The sequence below is a fragment of the Miscanthus floridulus genome, chromosome 14 (assembly GCF_019320115.1).
Source record: "Miscanthus floridulus cultivar M001 chromosome 14, ASM1932011v1, whole genome shotgun sequence".
Classification (NCBI taxonomy): Eukaryota; Viridiplantae; Streptophyta; class Magnoliopsida; order Poales; family Poaceae; genus Miscanthus; species Miscanthus floridulus.
Window position 1 is genome coordinate 6040375 of NC_089593.1, and position 18777 is coordinate 6059151.

The 18777-nt window shown below is 45.6% G+C and overlaps 2 protein-coding genes and 1 non-coding gene across 5 annotated transcripts; 2 read left to right on the top strand and 1 right to left on the bottom strand.

The window, feature by feature from the left end:
* Positions 1–4659: 4659 nt before the first annotated feature.
* Positions 4660–7302, top strand: LOC136502864 (ferritin-1, chloroplastic-like). Of its 2 annotated transcripts, XM_066498121.1 has the most exons (6): positions 4660–5595; positions 5707–5767; positions 5878–5965; positions 6363–6424; positions 6590–6655; positions 6789–7302. In XM_066498121.1, the coding sequence occupies exons 2-6, from the start codon at positions 5756–5758 to the stop codon at positions 6855–6857; spliced, it is 297 nt and encodes a 98-aa protein (XP_066354218.1). In that variant the 5' UTR covers positions 4660–5595; positions 5707–5755; the 3' UTR covers positions 6858–7302. The 2 variants fall into 2 exon arrangements, with proteins under 2 accessions (XP_066354218.1, XP_066354217.1); XM_066498120.1 differs by having other exon boundaries at positions 4660–5767.
* A 4372-nt stretch (positions 7303–11674) lies between these two features.
* On the top strand, positions 11675–18136 carry LOC136502852 (ubiquitin-activating enzyme E1 1-like). 2 transcript variants are annotated; one of them, XM_066498102.1, is made up of 7 exons: positions 11675–11808; positions 11894–12273; positions 13346–13563; positions 14370–15164; positions 15709–16577; positions 16751–17183; positions 17345–18136. In XM_066498102.1, exons 2-7 carry the CDS (start codon positions 12030–12032, stop codon positions 17939–17941), a joined length of 3156 nt encoding a protein of 1051 aa, XP_066354199.1. In that variant the 5' UTR covers positions 11675–11808; positions 11894–12029; the 3' UTR covers positions 17942–18136. The 2 variants fall into 2 exon arrangements, with proteins under 2 accessions (XP_066354199.1, XP_066354198.1); XM_066498101.1 differs by having other exon boundaries at positions 11691–12273.
* Positions 18137–18691: 555 nt separating this feature from the next.
* Positions 18692–18763, bottom strand: TRNAP-CGG (transfer RNA proline (anticodon CGG)). Its single transcript has one exon. It is a non-coding gene; the product is annotated as a tRNA-Pro (tRNA).
* Positions 18764–18777: the final 14 nt, after the last annotated feature.

Sequence of the window (18777 nt, forward strand, 5' to 3'; positions counted from 1 at the left end):
TTCCGCGTCCTCGATGCGCACACCAAGCTGCTCCGTTGCGCCACCTGGCGCGCCGAGTTCGGCGCCGACGCCGTGCTGGACGAGGACCTGAGCTTCAAGAAGAGAAAGTTTTAGCAAGGTGGAGTTTGCTCGTGAAGGAAGACAGTTCAATCGTGAAGCTCATTTGTTAGCTACGAGTTCAGTTAGCTTTTTGGTAGACATGTTTGGTTCCTCTCTCTCCTCCTCCTGATGAGTTTGTAATATAATTTCTAACAAATAATGATGATGGCGGGTTGTTTCCAAAAAAATTGTAGTTGTAGCTCCCTTCATTTTCCTATCTCGTCATGACACACAGAAATAATTAAAGAGAAAAATAAAATACAAAGAAGAGAGCATATCAACGCAGACAGTCACTCTATTACTCACATGAAGAGAGATAGAGAGAAATAAATGGGAATTAATAAGAAGCTAATTAGACGAGACGAGAAAGCATACAAAGGATGAACAGCGTGCGAATAAGCCAAGCAATAGTTAGCGGGAATGGACGGTCTGTTCGCTTGGTTCGTGAGCTGATAAGTTCGGCGGTTGTTGGTTTGTCGTGAGAGAAAAATACCGTTGACTGACTGATAGGCCTTGGCTGAAACCAACCAGCGATGATAGGCCTTGGCTGAAACCAACCAACGAACAAGCTGTATTGCTAGCAACATCTCGGAAAGGAGGTGGTTCCAGAAGACGAAGACCGGGACGCCGCCGGACGACGGAACGAGGCGTATCAAAGGCAACAAATAAACAACCATTCATTCAGAGAACGATGTTCCTTGGTGAAACGTAGTTTCTGCGTCTGTGGCTTTGTGCTGTCTGCTAAGTTGTGCGATTTATTTTTCCGTTTTGTTAAGTTGTTGCTTATTGTTCTTAATCGAGTGATGCAATTGATATCTAAGGCTCAGTATATTATTAGGCTATTTTTTGGTGTTGTCGATCATTACAGCCATGTCTGCGATTTGATTTGGATTTAATTCAACCAACCGAAAATGTGATCGCAATTTGTCATTTGACCCTGGAATCTCTGGTCGTGCAGTGTGGAGTACAACGCCTCGTATGCGTACCACTCCCTCCTTGCCTACTTCGACCGCGACAAGAGACAACGGTAGCAGATCGACACCACCAGTTTCGTTCCTGTCTCCACTGTTCGACTCTGCATTTGCTTCCCCTGAGCCCCCATTGCTTCACAGACACAGGCTGGAAACACCTGCTGATGGCCAGGAACACGGTGAGCCGGTGCTGCCTCTAGCCGCACCGCCTGCAACGCCAGGTCCCTCCCCCCACACCGGACACAACCAGGGAGTGCCTAGGGTCTGCTCGGCGCGACACAAAAGATTTCGCCCAGGATGCGTCTACGCTAGACGCCATCCACGCAGGCAGAGCGCGCCGCAGAACGCACCGGCGGCCCAGACGGTGCAGCAGGGAGCGACGGTGACCTTCATTGACCAGATCACGCAGCCGACGCCGGCACCGCTGCTCCAAGCCCCTCGGCATCGACCTAGGCCAGCACGGAAGGGGAAAAAGAACTCAGCACCGCGACGCAAAAGCGTCCGCATCGCGACTTCGTCGCGGCCCCGAGGAGACACACACGCAAAGGCTCGCCAAGTGCTCATGAAGAAGCTCGGCGTCATGGAGGAGGAAGGAGACTCGACGGACGACATGCTGCTTAACTACTTCAGACTCTTCAGTGGGCCGCTCTCGGAGCCGGTGATCAAGGCGATGACGGCCTTGTGTGACCTCGACGGTGGCGCGGTAGCCACCTCCTCCCAGACCTAGAACTCATGGTGTCTCCATGTCCAGCTGCTATCCAATGGGTTCACAGCCAGCTCCCATGTCACAACGCAACTGTAATATTCTCTGCTGGAACGTGAGAGGTCTTAACGACGTGGCGAGACAAGATGCTGTGAGTCTGCTGGTAAGAGACATGGCCTCCACCATCGTGCTGGTAAGAGACATGGCCTCCACCATCGTGTGTTTCCAGGAGAAGTAGATGCAAAATTTGGATCAAGGTGCTGTCAGACGTACTGTTCGGGCTAAGTTCGCCAATACTTTTGTTATACTACCAGCCACTCAGACACGAGGCGGCATTCTTATGGCGGTAAATGAGGATTACTTCCAGCTCTCCGACCAACATTTATCTACACATGCCGTGACTACAACAGTCACCATGAGGGCAGACGGAACCAAATGGCAAATTACGGTTGTCTATGGCCCGCAGGGAGACGTCCGAAAAATTACAATTTCTACCGGATCTTGCAGCTATTCCTTGCCCGGCCCACGGGAGATGGCTCATCCTAGGAGATTTTAATCTCATCTACCTAGCAGAAGACAAAACACAACTGTCAGTCTAAACCGTTGCCTCATGGCCTCCTTCAAAGCGGTCATCGACTGACCTGAACCTAAAAGAGATAGGCCTCAACGACGTCAGTTTCACTTGGAGCAACGAGCAAGACAATCCGACATTAACAAGAATCGATAGATTATTTTGCACCCCTGATTGGGAATTAACCTTCCCGACATGCTTTCTCCACCCCTTGCCTTCTCTCATGTCCGATCACACCCCGCTACTCCTGCAGGGAGAACTCGAGCACTGCCACAACCAGACCTTCCACTTTGAATTTTTTTGGGTCAAGATGGATGGTTTCAGGGAATTGGTGGAACAAGTCTAGAGTAAACCTGTGCACTCTTTGTTACCCATCAAACGGTTGCACACAAAATTAGCGCGAGTGGCCAAAGGCCTTAAGCGGTGGCGCGGGGAGAAGGTTGGGGACACACGGTTGCAGCTGGCCATCGTCAAAAAGGTGCTGCTACAGCTTGAGGCAGCGCAGGAATTTAGGACACTCACACAACAGGAACTCGACCTGTGCCGGCGTCTAAAAATCAGAAGCACCGGCTTAGCTGCCATTGAAAAGTCAAGGATTAAACAACGAGCTAGGCTCACATGCATCCGCAGCGGAGATATAAATACAAAATTCTTCCACATTCGGGCCAGCACAAGATTGAGGAAGAATTATATCCATTGTCTGCACACAGATGGAGAGGGTGGCGACTACACACAATGACAAAAAAAATCATCGCGGATTACTTTTCAGCACACCTAGGCTCACATACACCGAGGTCATTGACGTTCAACTGGTCACCACTCGGTTATGTCCCAAGGGATTTATCGGCTCTCGAGGCCCCGTTCACGCAAGATGAGATCAAAGAGACAATAAAGTCCATGCCACCCGACAAGGCGTCGGGCCCATATGGTTTCAGGGGTGCCTTCTTCAAAGCCTGCTGAGACATCATCAAAGATGATGTTACTGCTGCGGTGAACAGCCTGTACATCTAAACTCCCAAGGCTTTGAGCTGCTAAATACGGCAAACATCATCCTACTCCCAAAGAAAAGGGACGCCTTGCAAGTTATAGATTTTTGCCCAATCAGTCTCATTCATAGCATAGCAAAGATTTTTGTCAAGTTACTTGCAAACAGGTTGGCGCTGCTGCTGGACTCCTTAGTTTCGAAATGCCAAAGCGCATTCATCAAAAGGAGGAGCATCCACGATAACTTCTTATATGTTCAAAACACGGTACGGACAATGCAAAAGATGAAGCTGCCCATGCTATTCCTGAAACTTGACATACACAAGGTCTTCGATACGGTCAACTGGAGCTACCTTCTGGAGGTATTGCAGGCCTTAGGGTTCAGACCACGCTGGCGGGAGTGGGTATCGGTCCTTTTCCGCACGATGTCGTCGAGAGCGCTGCTAAATGGACAGCAGGGCCCAACTTTTAGTCACGACAGAGGGATTCGACAGGGCGACCCTCTATCGCCCATGTTGTTCATTCTCACTATGGATCTGCTTCAACGCCTGCTAGACATGGCAACACAGCAAGGCGTCCTCTCTGCTCTTCCTCTATCTACGGCCAGGTGGAGGACCTCCATGTATGCCGACGATGCGGCTATCTTCATTAACCCGATCAAGGACGACTTGAACTCCATCACGACGATCCTCCAGGAATTTGGTAGGGTCTTAGGCTTACATATAAATCTACAAAAGAGTTCTGTCCACCCGATCAGATGCCAAGACATCGATCTAGACCATGTGTTAGCCTCCTTTGCAGGGGCAAGAGAATCCTTCCCATGCCGCTACTTGGGATTGCATCTCCATACAAGGTCCCTACAGAAGGTCCATGTGCAACCGCTCATTGAACACATAGGGCAGAGGCTACCTGGTTGGAAAGGTAGAATGCTCAACAGAGCGGGCAGACTTACTTTGGTCACCTCAGTGCTATCCTCGATGCCTACCTATCACCTCATCGTGTTCCCTCTGGCGGTATGGGCAAGAAAGCAAATTGACAAAATCAGAAGATCATTCTTGTGGGAAGGTGATGAGAACTTCAACAGAGGGCATTGCTTGGTAAATTGGCCGACAGTCTGCATGCCAAAAGATTTGAGAGGGTTGGGGGTGCCAAACTTCGAAAATTTTGGAAGAGCCTTGCGCCTACGTTGGTTGTAGCAGGAGTGTGTTTATGACTCAAAACCTTGGGTAGGGATGACACTGCCGTGCAATGACCTAGACCGTTCGCTCTTCAACGCCTCAACATCGATAACAATTGGGAATGGTAACAAAGCACGTTTTTGGCATCACAATTGGCTAGACGGTGAAGCTCCAAGATACCTAGCGTCCCATCTTTTCTAGCTAGTGAGCCGAAAGAACAGGATGGTTTGCTGGGAACTACAAAATGGTAACTGGATCTGCTCCCTCAAGACGCGAATCACAACATCCGTTCAGATACAAGAATTCGTCGCCCTCTGGATCAGGATTCAGGAAGTGCAACTCACGCTCGATGTGCAGGACTCCATAGTGTGGAGATGGACGGCTGATGGAAACTACTCCACACGTTCGGCATATAACATACAGTTCCAAGGTTCACACTGCAAGTTCCAAGCTGATCTCATTTGGAAAGCAAGGGCGGAAAATAAATGCAAGATACATGCCTGGGTACTAATGCACGACAAAATCCTCACGGTGGATAACTTGCAAAAGAGAGGGTGGCTACATCATGAGCATTGCGTCTTGTGCAATGGACCTTTGGAAACAGGACTGCATCTATCTTTGCTATGCCCCTTCGCTAAAGCCGTCTGGAACCAGGTGTTATCTTGGGAAAATTTTGATGTGCAACTGTCCCAACAAGATCCCCAGCGCCTGCCCACCTTGTGGGAGGATGTGGCGAGCAAGGTGCCAAAGCAAGAACGTCGAACATTTAATGGAGTGCTCATTTATGTTGTGTGGAACCTTTGGAAGGAAAGGAATAGGAGAATTTTCAAAAACGAACATAAAACGTCGGAACAGATCGCCTATCTGGCCAAGGAAGATATTGTTCAGAGACGTAGGGCCATGTGTAGTGCGGGCTAAATCAACAAGTGCATGAGCGGTGGCTTCTGTGTGTTGGCTCTATGGCCGGTGTTTGAGTTGGTCCTATGACCGGGTTTTTTTGGCACCATTAGTGTCTGTACATAAAACTCTATTTCCTTCTTAATTGAGCGGCAGAGCTCCTGCCTTTACTTAAAAAAAAAGATTTGCCAAGTGAGTCGTCACCTCTCACCAAATTCAGTTACCCATCTATAAATAAATTACATTATTACCATTTTATCATTTCCTCTGTAATGATGTGGTTCTGCACATTTGTTTCTCCAGATTCTTTAAGGAATCGAGCGACGAGGAGAGGGAGCATGCTGAGAAGCTCATGAAGTACCAGGTTCGTTCGGTCCTCTTAATTTCTTTGACCCTTTGCTCCGTTCCGTTGTACTCCTATGCTACACACTTGGGGTACTGACGCGGCACTGCATGTGTTTCTGTTGCCGTCAGAACAAACGTGGAGGCAGGGTGAGGCTCCAATCGATTGTGACGCCCTTGACTGAATTTGACCACCCTGAGAAAGGCGATGCTTTGTACGGTGAGTTGCCGTGCATTTCTTTCTTGTTTGCTGATTCTGACCTCTGGATTAGGATGGGACCTGAATCTCAAGTGCCTTAGAGAAATCTGCATGTGTGGTACAGCAGAGGAAGTATGAAAAGCCAACTGTTGTCAAAAAGCGTACTTTATTATTCTACAATTGAACCTAGTTGTATGAGTTGCAGTTTTCAGTATATGGATGGATGGTAGAATGAAAGACTGGTAGTGAATAACAATTTAGCACGGCTTATATACAAATAGAAGGCTTGCTATTGTTAGTAAATGTTTGGTTGGTTATCAGCTAGGTTGGTCTTTTCTAGTTTTGTTCATGTTTGACATATTTGGAAAACTAATCTGATAGCTATGTTTTGATCTGTTCCTTTTTTGATTGATTTCAGCTATGGAGCTGGCTCTGGCTCTAGAAAAGCTGGTTAATGAGAAGCTGCACAACCTGCATGGTGTAAGTTGGTTTCACTCACATGCTTATGAAATATTGTGTGCTTTGTGTAAGACATGCTTAAAACATTTATGGGCAAATATAATTTGATTAACTTGAGTCACTACATGTTGTTTGTACACTTGTGCCACGTATAATTTCTAATGAGTTTTCACCTGTAATTAACAGGTGGCAACAAGGTGCAATGATCCTCATCTGACAGACTTCATCGAGAGTGAGTTCCTCGAGGAGCAGGTAAATGCAACCAAGCATATGTTCCCTTTTATGGAACAAAATTATGCAGAATGAAGTTTTCTTCTGTATAGTTTTTGCTCTACTTAAGGTGCAATTCTTAGCTGAACGAAAAAATTGTATTTTCTTTTGAAAGGTGGAAGCCATAAATAAGATCTCCAAGTATGTCGCCCATCTGAGGAGGGTGGGCAAGGGGCACGGTTAGTCTGTTGTTGAACTTGGTTTTCATCTGCTATGTCTCGTGCCTAAAGTTACCCCTAGTTGATATTGTTGAGATATTGTTGCATGCAGGGGTGTGGCACTTTGATCAGATGCTGCTTGAGGAAGAGGCCTAAAGGAAGGGCAGACAGCTGCTCAAGGACTAAGCAAGGGGCCTGAAGGAAGGAAAGTGTGAAATGATCTGGTTGAGGAATAATTGGCGGCATGGACCAACTGACCAAGCCCTGGGTGTAGGTGGGATTTGTAGGGGGTTTGTTTTTTCAGTTGGTTAGGGTTTTAGTTGTAGAATAGTGTTGCCCTCCTACAAAGAACATGATGCACTGAAACGCAGTAGAACATGTGGTATTATTGCTGCCGTCAGTTTGGGGTGGTCATTGTTAGAGACGTTACCCTTTGGGGTTTTGATTGTTCAAATAAAACATGGTGATGAATGTGTACTCGGATCTATATGCTACTCTCTTGTGTTGGTCTCATTGGCTTACACATGGTGACACCTTCCTGTGACTTTGCAAGCACCAAGGAGATGATCGTTGTTGGTACTTATTGAGTAAAGAGTTGAGGATTGTTTCTTCTTATTTGTAAATCTGAAGGTAATTCGTCAGAACTGATGGCTATTTACTATCCAGGCAACTACTAGCTCTTTTCAAGGCCCACTTGAAGCAAAGCATCCAATTAGTTGTGTTTAGGTTGCCCTGATGTTTGGTGTCTGTGAATTCATGTTTCTTTTTAACCCCTATAAAATGTGTTGGTCTGTGTCACGACTTGAAGAGCCTTGGGAAGAAGAGCCAGGAAGCAAGCCTGGAAGCTGCGGAGGCTGGAGAAGAAGTTAGTGAATAATGATTGGGCTGAGATCGTAATGGGCTTTGCAAAACCGGATGGAAGCCCAAAGGAGTGGCCCAGCTGTGTGGCCTGGCGTGTTTAGGGAGTATTAAATATAGATTATTTATAAAACTAAATGTATAGATTAAGACTGTTTTACGAGACGAATTTTTTTAAGTCTAATTAGTCTATGATTTGACAATATGATGCTACAGTAAACATGTGCTAATGACGGATTATTTAGGTTTAATAAATTTGTCTCGCGGATTACTGATGGATTCTATAATTTATTTTTTATTAGTATCCGAACACCACGTACAACACCTCCATATGACACTTTCTAAACTTTAGTCTCTCAATTCAAACACCTCTACTGAGATCCTTCCCCAAATCTCTATCCAGATACTTGAGTTCCACAGTGTGGTAGTTTCTGCTTCACATATGGTGTGCCCTGTCTTCAGTCGGCTAAATTGTGCCATCCTTTCTGTTCTTTGTACGGTCAGTAGTTTTCTGCTGCCGGGTCTTTTTCTATGTGAGATTGCTTGATAGCTGCATCCGTACGTTTTACTGTATATTTTCAAGCTTCTGATGGGACATCTCAAAAAATAAACTGAGGGGCAGCCTGTTTGTGATATTACTTTAGTGAAGTAAAAGAAAGTTCGCTATCGTTGCAGCCGTTTTGTATGTGTGCACAAGCGAGCTGCTCTTTGGAGAAAGGTTTAATCCTGGGAGGTAAAGCTCAGTGCTCCTAAGACTGTCTCCAACAACTGTGACCCAAAATACAAAACTCATTTGTTCTTTGGGTAGCGCTACAGGCAAAGGGTTCAATACCTATTTTTGGTTTTCTCCAACAACAAGACCCAAAAGACAATCATTTCTACAAATAGGTCTCTAGGAGAGAGGATACTTAGATTTGGGTATGCCTCTCCTGACACCCAAAATGGGTCTTCCATATAGGTACTCTGTTGAAGGCTATATGTATTATGTTGGAGACTCATTTTGGATTTGGGTTCCGCAATAGGTCTCCTGTTGGAGACAGCCTAAGTCTTTAGATACTTGTAGGCTTCGTTCGTTGTGGATCTGCTTGAATTAGAGGGAATCCATCTGAGTTGATCTTGTTGATGGGTTCTGGTAATCTGTATGTGTGATGGTAAGAACTAGGGCCTTTTGTTTAGAATGTGGGAATTTTTTTTCCTATTCCTACTTTTTTTCTACAATATTGAATTGAATGTTGTAAAATTCCTATGCAATTTCTCTGAGATTCCTACATTCCAAATGGACCCTAAGAAGGCTAGCTTTGCATGGAGTAAGAGGCCTTAGATTCAGACCTAGACAACGTATGCGTGGGTCTTGTGTAGATGCCTCCTAAAATGGTTCCTTATTCTGCCATCAGGGGTACCAAAGCATTTTGAATATGTCTCTGGTTTGGCTGCAAGGAACCTAAATGTACTCCCTCTGTCCTAAAAAGAAAGTCATTCTCGTTTTGTGAGGAGACAATGAGTTTTAAGTTTGATCAAATATATATAAAAAATCGAAGCTACTAAGAATAAATTCATTTATGATAACTCAATGCATAAAGGGCAAGCTAGGTTTTGATAGGACTAGCATAACCTTTTGTCAGACTTGGCAGGCACATGATAACATTATTAGGCTTGCTCCAATAGGGTGGCGACATCGCCAACAGATGCGTTGAGAGAGAGAGAGAGGGAGAGTAGGCAAGTGCTTCAGGAAATGTGCAGTGAGACAGAGGAGCGTTCAGAAACATGTGAGGTCGGCACTTTGCTTCGCGCTAGATCGCTAGCACACCAATTGCATTGTTCATTCATCGAATAAAACATTATTTTGGATGACAACGTAGCTAGCCATTGGAGGATGCCTTAGGTTGCAGGGATAAGAGGCAGGGACTGAGTCCATCCCAATTTTTTAGGAGAGGATGATCTCATATTCTATTTGTTTCATGAGATAGAGACATTCTTATTTTGCGGTTGGTAGGCAGGATGGGTGGGAGAGGATGGAAGTTCTCTCTTTTTGGCCAACAACATTAACGTGGCCTCGGCACTATCATCCTCTTCCTAGCCCACACCGGCGCTATCTTTACCACACGCCTACTCTCCGCCACCCCACCGAGCTTGCTCCCTATCACCTTCCTCTCCTCCTCCACTTTCGAGGCTAGGTCACAGCCTCAATCTCCTCCTCCATCACGCCGGCGAGGACGAGCACTCGAACTGGCCTCTCCCCCTCCTCTGCAAATGTTACAAACACGAAAACACCGAAAATGATCAACTCGATTTTATATAAATAGATCTTGGTGTGTATCCTGTCATTGTCATGGTCTAAATAGGCAAACATACATGGCACGATCCTACATTTTTTTTAATTCGGTGACTGAATTCAATTCAGCACCTCTAGGGATAGAAGCTCTATACAAGCAATATAGGATGACAATGACACAAAGTGTACAACTATCTTAATAAGTTATCGTACCAAAAGAAATCACGGTTCCACTAGTGCAATGTAAGACAACCAAGAAAAATAAGCGCTTCATCGATGCCATAGTTACTAGAGGGTAATAGAAAGAGCATTACAAATGGAAGCACTACCTAGTAGGGCATCAATCACAAACCATGCTCCATGCTCAATGATCCATGATGCCTAGTGGCTACCGCAATTTACGCATACAATTTTTCCATAGAGTAGCACGAAGAATTGTGATTTCTTAAGTGTAATTAGTAGCTTCAACACTAATAACAGAACACATACATAACATGGAATTGTGACTACAACAAGTTAACTAGGAGATTACCAAGCTGCTGGATCCAAAACTTGAGGATGCATCCATGGGAGACGATGACAAAAGTCAATGCAAAGCTGACAATGGAAGTTTGGACATCGGTGAAGCCGCGGTTGGCTCTTGTCAACCCATCAACTGCATTATTACTCTTGCCGATGAAACCATTGCAATAGAAGATTGCAGGGAAGAGTACAACTACCGGCTACCGGTGATGCGGAGAGGTTATGTGTGGTTTAATATCCATATATTAAGTATTCATTACTAGATTTTTTTTAACCAAGACAAATCACCTCCAAAACCTCTTCAAAAGAAACCAGGAGTTAATTTGAATGGGTTTGTGAGCCTTGGGAGTAAGATGTTGGTTTTAAAGTTCCATAAGAAAAATCAGATTACGACGATAGTCGAGGAAGGTAAAATAGATTTCTACCAAAACAAAATGCAAGCTTTTATCTCCAACGCGGACAAAAACTTTTGAGAAGTAAATAGAATTCAATCCCCTTGTACCTGTAGTACTCCAAGTAGGCCGTCGTTTATGCAACACTAGTAGAAAATTTGCCTAATCGGCTAATCCATCCATTGCACATACTGTACTCGTAGTTTGGTTTTCTTTACGCCTCTACTAGTATAACAAGCAGGTAACCCCGCGCGTTGCGCGGGTAATAGTGGGGGAAAAAATTTGTATGTGCGTCAAAAAAAAAAAGTACTGTTCCTTAATGGTTCGAGACTGTTCATAGTAACCCGTTACTGTTCATAAAACCCGTTGCTGTTCACAGAAAATCCGTTGCTGTTCATCGCAAAAACCATCGCGCGTTGACTGTGCCGGTAACAGTGATCTGTGAGGGGACGGAACTCGGCGGCCCGTTACTGTTCATAAAACCCGTTGCTGTTCACAGAAAATCCGTTGCTGTTCATCGCAAAAACCATCGCGCGTTGACTGTGCCGGTAACAGTGATATGTGAGAGAGACGATATGAAACCGTAACCTACCGGTCCCACGTGTCATCGTACAGCCGGCCCACTTTGCAGCCTCCTTTTCCCCCCGAGATTGGACACCTCTCCGGCGAGGGCGGCGAACCAGATTCTCGTTTCGGCGCCGGCAAGGAAAGCACAAGTTTGCAGACACTGCCAAGTGGGCCCATGGCCTACCTGTCACCTCCACGAGAAGCTTCCGCGCCAACAGAACAACGCCCGCCATCTTTTCCAATTTAGCCCTCCGTCTCTCTCTCTCTCGCGCACCCCTCCCCCTCCGTCCTCAAAACCCTAGGCCAGACAAGAGCTGAAGCAGAGCGGAGGTCTGCTCGCCGGCCATCGAATCCAGCTCCTCCAAGGTGAGATCTCTCCCCTCCGAATCCGCCCTGCCACCTCTCCCTCGCGCGCTCCCCGCCTCACCTTGGCCTGTCCCGATCCGCACAGGCTCCGCCACTTCCCCCGGCCTCCGCACGACCTGGATCTGACGCGCCTGCCCCTGCCCCTGCCGCCGCCGCCCTCCACCTCCTACCTCCTCGCGGCGGCCGCCGTGCTCGCGCTCCTTGGCGGCCTCCTACTCTATATGCTTCCCCGGAAGCGGGGGGTCGACGCCGGCGAGGTCCAGGACTTGCACAACAAGGCCCCCCGCGCCGCCGCTCCAGCCCAGGACAAGAACAAGGAGGTTGCGGAGATGGCTGGCAGGGCGCCCGAGATCGATGAGGACCTCCACAGCCGCCAGCTCGCCGTCTACGGGCGCGAGACCATGAAGCGTCTCTTTGGCTCCAACGTCCTCGTCTCTGGACTCCAGGGACTAGGCGCTGAGATCGGTATGTCTGCTCATCACAAATTTCGAGCTTATGTAAGGACAGTAATACGTTGTGAGATAAAGCCCAATTGCTTGACCTTAATTGTGAGCTTTTAATTCCTTGGCCGATCTGATGTCGCAATAAATTGATGCTTTCCTTTCCTTGTGTAATAGTAAGGACCTGTTTGGCACGGCTCCTCCTGAGGGGCTCCTCCGGAGGAGCCAGAGCCGTTTTGGAGGAGCCACAAATTGTGGCTCCTCCAAAACGGCTCCGGCTCCTCTGTTTTTTTACTGAAAAACGGCTCCTCCAAGAAAACGTTTGGCAGGGCTCCTGTGGAGGAGCCGGAGCCGGAGCCAGAGAGGAGCCCTGCCAAACAGGTCCAAGATGCTGCCACCAGATGGTGTGCTGTAGGATTTCATATGTAGTTTCTGCCTCAATTAGTCAATTCTCACCACACCTCCCTTCGCTCATTGTCACCAGATAGGACATACTTCTCATTGATTTGTTTCCATGTTTGTATAAACACTTCAATAACATTTCAACTTGTACAACAGAAAGCTTATCCTAAACTCTTCAATTCTTCTACAAGCAGTCTTATGGATGCATTAAATATTCAAACCATCAAGTTGTACACAGCGTTGCCCCTAAGCAAGTTTCAGAATGTTAGTATGTACACACCTTATGATGTCAAAGCTTTCTGCACCGCGCATGTGCATTAAGCTCACCCTGTTTTGGTCCTCAGTACCAATTGCTGCCCTAAAGCTGCACCAGGTTGCTGGTCAGTTAGGTCTCCTGTGTCACTTGGCCAAAGGATTGAACATGTTTTATCGGCAAATGGTAGTTAGCCTTGTTGCTTTCTAGAATTGGATTTATGGTGTAATGCTTTTAGTCACCGGTGCAACATGTGAGCTTCAGATCTAAAGACAAAACATTTTTCCCCTGGTGTGTTAGTTCTTTTTATTGCATCGATGTTTAGCAGTCAGTATATCCTGTTTAACTTGTGAATTTTAAATTGTTTATGAGAATTCAGATTATATCTTTTGCTCTTTCTACTTGTATACATGATTTGCTTATGGCCATTTAATTTCTGCAGCAAAAAACCTTGTCCTTGCGGGTGTCAAGTCTGTAACCTTGCATGATGATGGCAAAGTCGAGCTATGGGACTTGTCAAGCAACTTCTTCCTCTCAGAGAAGGATGTTGGGCAAAACCGTGCTCAAGCATGTGTTCCAAAGCTACAGGAGCTTAACAATGCTGTCATCATCTCTACCATAACTGGTGATTTGTCCAAGGAGCAGCTTTCTAACTTTCAGGTACATGAGCATGAAATGATCTGTGGTTTGCTTAGGTGTTTTATTGTAAAAAATGTTTTTAGACTCTGCAAATTGACCAACAAACAGGTTAAAAATTATCAGTAAAGTGACAAAAAAAGTCAATACAAATTCCAATTAACAATATATTGAAAGAGAAGTTTATGTTCAAATATAGGGCCTAGAAAACAAACAGTGCCGTGTGAAACACGCCTATAAAAAAATGGGCAGAGGGAGTACTTAAAAGTTTCTGTTAATGTTTCAACTGCTTAGTAGAAAAGCCACTAAATGGTTTATCAGCAATTCAGCATCTGTTCTGCTGACACACATATCAGTTCAATGCATTTTCTTATTGCATATAATCTGCAATGCTAGCATTGTGCGCAAATGGTTTTATCTGTTTGTCTTGGTTTATTGAAGTTCCAAGCCATGTTCCTGGCTCAAGTGGTGTAAATTATTTTTGCATGATACACTTATGTTATGTTTGGGTGAGCTCCATTGGTTCTGGGTCTCTTTCTCCATTTTTTTGTGGAGCTTGAGCTGGGGGGGGGGGGGGGGGGGGTTTGATTGGGGGTATTTGGGTGAGTCATCTGCTTCCTAATTTGGGTTAGGTTGATGTTATATGAAAATTCTGGAGCTGGAGCTCTCCCAAAGACATCACTTGAAAATATTTTGCTTGTGAAAGGGGCTTAGTTGATTTAATGTATTGCATTTTATGAAATATTTTAATATATGCTTCTTGATTTAGACTGTTTAAAAATTTGGTTGCTGCATATTCTCGAACTGATAACTTCCTGGTCAACTTACAGGCTGTGGTCTTTACTGATATCAGCATTGAAAAAGCAGTTGAGTTTGACGATTACTGTCATAGCCACCAGCCACCAATTGCTTTCATTAAGTCGGAAGTTCGTGGCCTTTTTGGCAGTGTTTTCTGTGATTTTGGTCCTGAGTTTACTGTTTTGGATGTCGATGGTGAGGAACCACATACAGGAATTGTGGCATCAATCAGCAATGACAACCCAGCACTTGTTTCTTGTGTGGATGATGAGCGTTTGGAGTTCCAGGATGGTGATCTAGTTGATTTCTCCGAAGTGCATGGAATGACAGAACTCAATGATGGAAAACCAAGAAAGATTAAGAATGCAAGGCCTTATTCTTTTACTCTAGAAGAAGACACCACCTCATATGGCACTTACATTAGAGGCGGTATTGTCACACAGGTGAAGCCACCAAAGGTTCTTAAATTCAAATCCTTGAAGGAGGCAATCAAGGAGCCAGGAGAATTTCTCATGAGTGATTTCTCCAAGTTCGACCGCCCACCTCTTTTGCATTTGGCCTTCCAAGCTTTGGACAAGTTCAGGACTGAGTTGACACGATTCCCTATTGCTGGGTCAGCTGATGATGCACAGAAGCTGATAGATCTTGCTATTAGTATTAATGAAACTCTTGGTGATAGCAAGCTTGAAGAAATTGACAAGAAGCTCCTGCAGCATTTCGCAAGTGGTTCCAGGGCTGTTTTGAATCCTATGGCTGCAATGTTTGGTGGTATTGTAGGTCAGGAGGTTGTTAAAGCATGCTCAGGGAAATTCCATCCACTTTACCAGGTATGACTGTTGCTTCTTTCTTTAATTATATATAGTATGGTATTCTATATTTCTGTTTTCCCTTGTCACAAATGATAGATGTTTTAGACAAGATCCGATCAAACTTCTGAACTTTTAAAGTCTATTAACTTATAAAATATATTTAGTTTGGAAACATTAAAGGTCATATATGTAGATTTTCCTTGAAGAGAACTTCCATAATATCCTAAATTCAAAAAAGGGCGTACCCAGTGCAGAGAGCTCCCGCTCTGTGCGGGGTCTGGGGAAGGGTGTTAGTGGCAAGCCTTACCCTCGCCTGTGCAATGCGAGGAGACCGCGACTCGAACCCGGGACCTTCCGGTCACAGGCGGCAAGACTCTACCGCTTGCACCAGGCCCGCCCTTCCATAATATCCTAAATTCATTAGAATATATCCTAATAGAAAATTGTAGCTAAATTTGCATCTTGGGGACTGTATAAGTTAAAAATTGTTTGAGAATATTTGACTGGAGAGTATATGTTTGCAGATAATTTGTAATATTAATGTGCGGATTTGATTTTACAGTTCTTCTACTTTGATTCTGTCGAATCTCTGCCAGTTGAACCGTTGGAGCCTAGTGATTTGAAGCCAGAGAACAGTAGATATGATGCACAAATTAGTGTCTTTGGGGCTAAACTTCAAAAGAAACTGGAGCAGTCAAAAATCTTCATGGTTGGTTCTGGGGCTCTTGGATGTGAATTCTTGAAGAACCTTGCGTTGATGGGTATTTCTTGCAGTCAAAATGGGAAGCTGACTGTGACAGATGATGATGTTATAGAGAGAAGCAATCTGAGTCGCCAGTTTCTCTTCCGTGACTGGAACATTGGACAGCCCAAGTCCACAGTTGCTGCAACTGCTGCTATGGCAATTAATCCTAAGCTTCATGTGGAGGCCCTTCAGAACAGAGCAAGTCCTGAGACTGAAAATGTGTTCAATGATGCCTTTTGGGAGAGCTTGGATGATGTTGTTAATGCATTGGACAATGTCACTGCAAGAATGTACATTGACTCCAGATGTGTATATTTCCAGAAGCCACTTCTTGAATCGGGTACTCTGGGTGCCAAGTGCAACACACAGATGGTCATTCCTCTCCTAACAGAAAACTATGGGGCATCCAGAGATCCACCAGAAAAGCAGGCACCTATGTGCACTGTACATTCATTTCCTCACAATATTGATCACTGCTTGACCTGGGCTAGGTCTGAGTTTGAGGGTCTACTTGAGAAGACGCCCACCGAAGTAAATACTTTCCTGTCGAACTCCGGTGGATATGCAACCGCAGCAAGAACTGCTGGTGATGCACAGGCTAGGGACCAACTTGAGCGAGTTATTGAATGCCTTGAGACAGACAAGTGTGAGACATTCCAAGATTGTATTACCTGGGCCCGGCTTAAGTAAGTTGTGCACCCCTTCTCTACCCCTTGCACCATTGTTGCTTAATTTGCATAGTTGATCTTGTAGCTGCATGCACCAGCTTAGTTTCACATTTATTTCACTGCACTCGCGTTGAACTAGTATAGGTCTAATGATTCTCGCTCCTCTGTTTTTTGTTGATGGTTTATATTAGGTTTGAGGATTATTTCTCCAACCGTGTAAAGCAGCTGACATTCACTTTCCCTGAAGACGCAATGACTAGCTCTGGTGCTCCTTTCTGGTCTGCTCCTAAGCGGTTCCCACGACCTCTGGAGTTCTCATCTTCCGACTCAAGTCACCTTAATTTCTTGTTGGCTGCTTCTATATTAAGGGCAGAGACATTTGGAATACCCATACCTGATTGGGCGAAAAACCCAACGAAACTGGCTGAAGCTGTAGACAAGGTCATTGTTCCGGATTTCCAACCAAAACAGGGTGTTAAGATAGAGACAGATGAGAAGGCTACTAGCCTTTCCTCTGCGTCTGTTGATGATGCTGCCGTCATTGAAGAGCTTATTGCGAAGCTGGAAGCAATTTCTAAAACATTGCCACCAGGATTCCATATGAACCCTATACAGTTTGAGAAGGTTAGTAGATCCATTTAATCACTTCTAAAACCTTCTGTACCGTATAGCTTCTGTTAGATGCCTAATTTCTTTTAGCTGTTTCTTGGTGGGTATCCATGTCTCTAGGATGAAAACTATTATACATCCAGAAGTTCAATGCTGAGTAATTTTCTTATATGCAGGATGATGATACCAATTTCCATATGGACTTGATTGCTGGTTTTGCCAACATGCGGGCTAGGAACTACAGCATCCCTGAAGTTGACAAGTTGAAGGCAAAGTTCATAGCTGGAAGAATCATCCCAGCCATCGCCACCTCAACTGCAATGGCCACTGGCCTCGTCTGCCTGGAGCTTTACAAAGTTCTTGCTGGTGGGCACAATGTTGAAGACTACCGGAACACATTTGCGAACCTTGCAATCCCCCTCTTCTCCATGGCGGAACCTGTGCCACCCAAGACCATGAAGCACCAAGACATGTCGTGGACCGTCTGGGACCGATGGACCATAACTGGCAACATCACGCTGAGGGAGCTCCTGGAGTGGCTCAAGGAGAAGGGCTTGAATGCGTACAGCATATCCTGTGGGACCGCGCTGCTGTACAACTCCATGTTCCCTAGGCACAAGGATCGGCTGGACAAGAAGGTGGTGGATGTGGCCAGGGAGGTGGCCAAGGTGGAGGTGCCTTCGTACCGCCGCCATCTGGACGTTGTGGTGGCCTGTGAGGATGACGACGACAATGACGTCGACATCCCGCTCGTGTCCATCTACTTTCGGTAAAGAGGGGCTTGCTGCCCGTTTACATGATCCTGTGCGATATTTGTCAGAAGGATCGAGTGTATAAGTTGCGAATGCAACCGTGAACTAGATTTGGTTTAAGCGTAGAGTTGGCTGGGAATTGTCGCTTAGATTTGGGTCACCGTTATGGAATTCTTGAGCATAACATCATGATAGTTAATGCATGGTCCTGTTGTCGCTAAATGTTGTCTTAGTACTTGAAAATGCATGTGACAGTGTGACGTTATTCTGGTTGCGGTTTCTGTGATGTAAGTGCGCTGTTTCCTGGCATAGCGAATATGTGTTGGTGGCATGTCGTGCTCACTTTAAAATTTGGGGACTACAGAAATATTAGGCCTTCAACCTTTGATGGTGTTGCATGAGGATGTGCTTGCAACGATCCACATGGGTGCGTGCACGACAATGTATGGTTTTGTGATGGTTACGGGTTGGGGGAGGCAGATTGTGGGGCTGTGATGGGTTGTCTAAATGCTTGCCATGGACAAGCACGAGCTAACCACGTGTAAGTGTCGTGTGATGCACATGCGCTTGTTTCTAAACAACTACTGTACCAACTTAATAGGTAGTAAGTGTTTGGCCAGATAAAGGCATATGCGTGAGATGGGCAGGACAAACAGAGAGGAAAAAGAAAACCCAATAAGATGCCTAAATATGCAGAGAAGCACAGACAAAAAAGGAGGACCTGAATGTAAGCACAGACAAAAAAAAGGAGGACCTAAACGCTAAAAACGTGGGGTGTTGCGAGAATCGAACTCGCGACCTCTCGCACCCGAAGCGAGAATCATACCACTAGACCAAACACCCAGACGATGGTGTTT

Coding starts and splice junctions, on each gene's coding strand:
- LOC136502864 (XM_066498120.1), top strand. Junction 5,966..6,362: donor GAAAGGCGATGCTTTGTACG/GTGAGTTGCCGT, acceptor GATTGATTTCAG/CTATGGAGCTGGCTCTGGCT. Junction 6,656..6,788: donor GTGAGTTCCTCGAGGAGCAG/GTAAATGCAACC, acceptor TTCTTTTGAAAG/GTGGAAGCCATAAATAAGAT.
- LOC136502852 (XM_066498102.1), top strand. CDS start 12,030: ATGCTTCCCCGGAAGCGGGGGGTCGACGCCGGCGAGGTCCAGGACTTG. Junction 13,564..14,369: donor AGCAGCTTTCTAACTTTCAG/GTACATGAGCAT, acceptor GTCAACTTACAG/GCTGTGGTCTTTACTGATAT. Junction 15,165..15,708: donor AATTCCATCCACTTTACCAG/GTATGACTGTTG, acceptor TTGATTTTACAG/TTCTTCTACTTTGATTCTGT.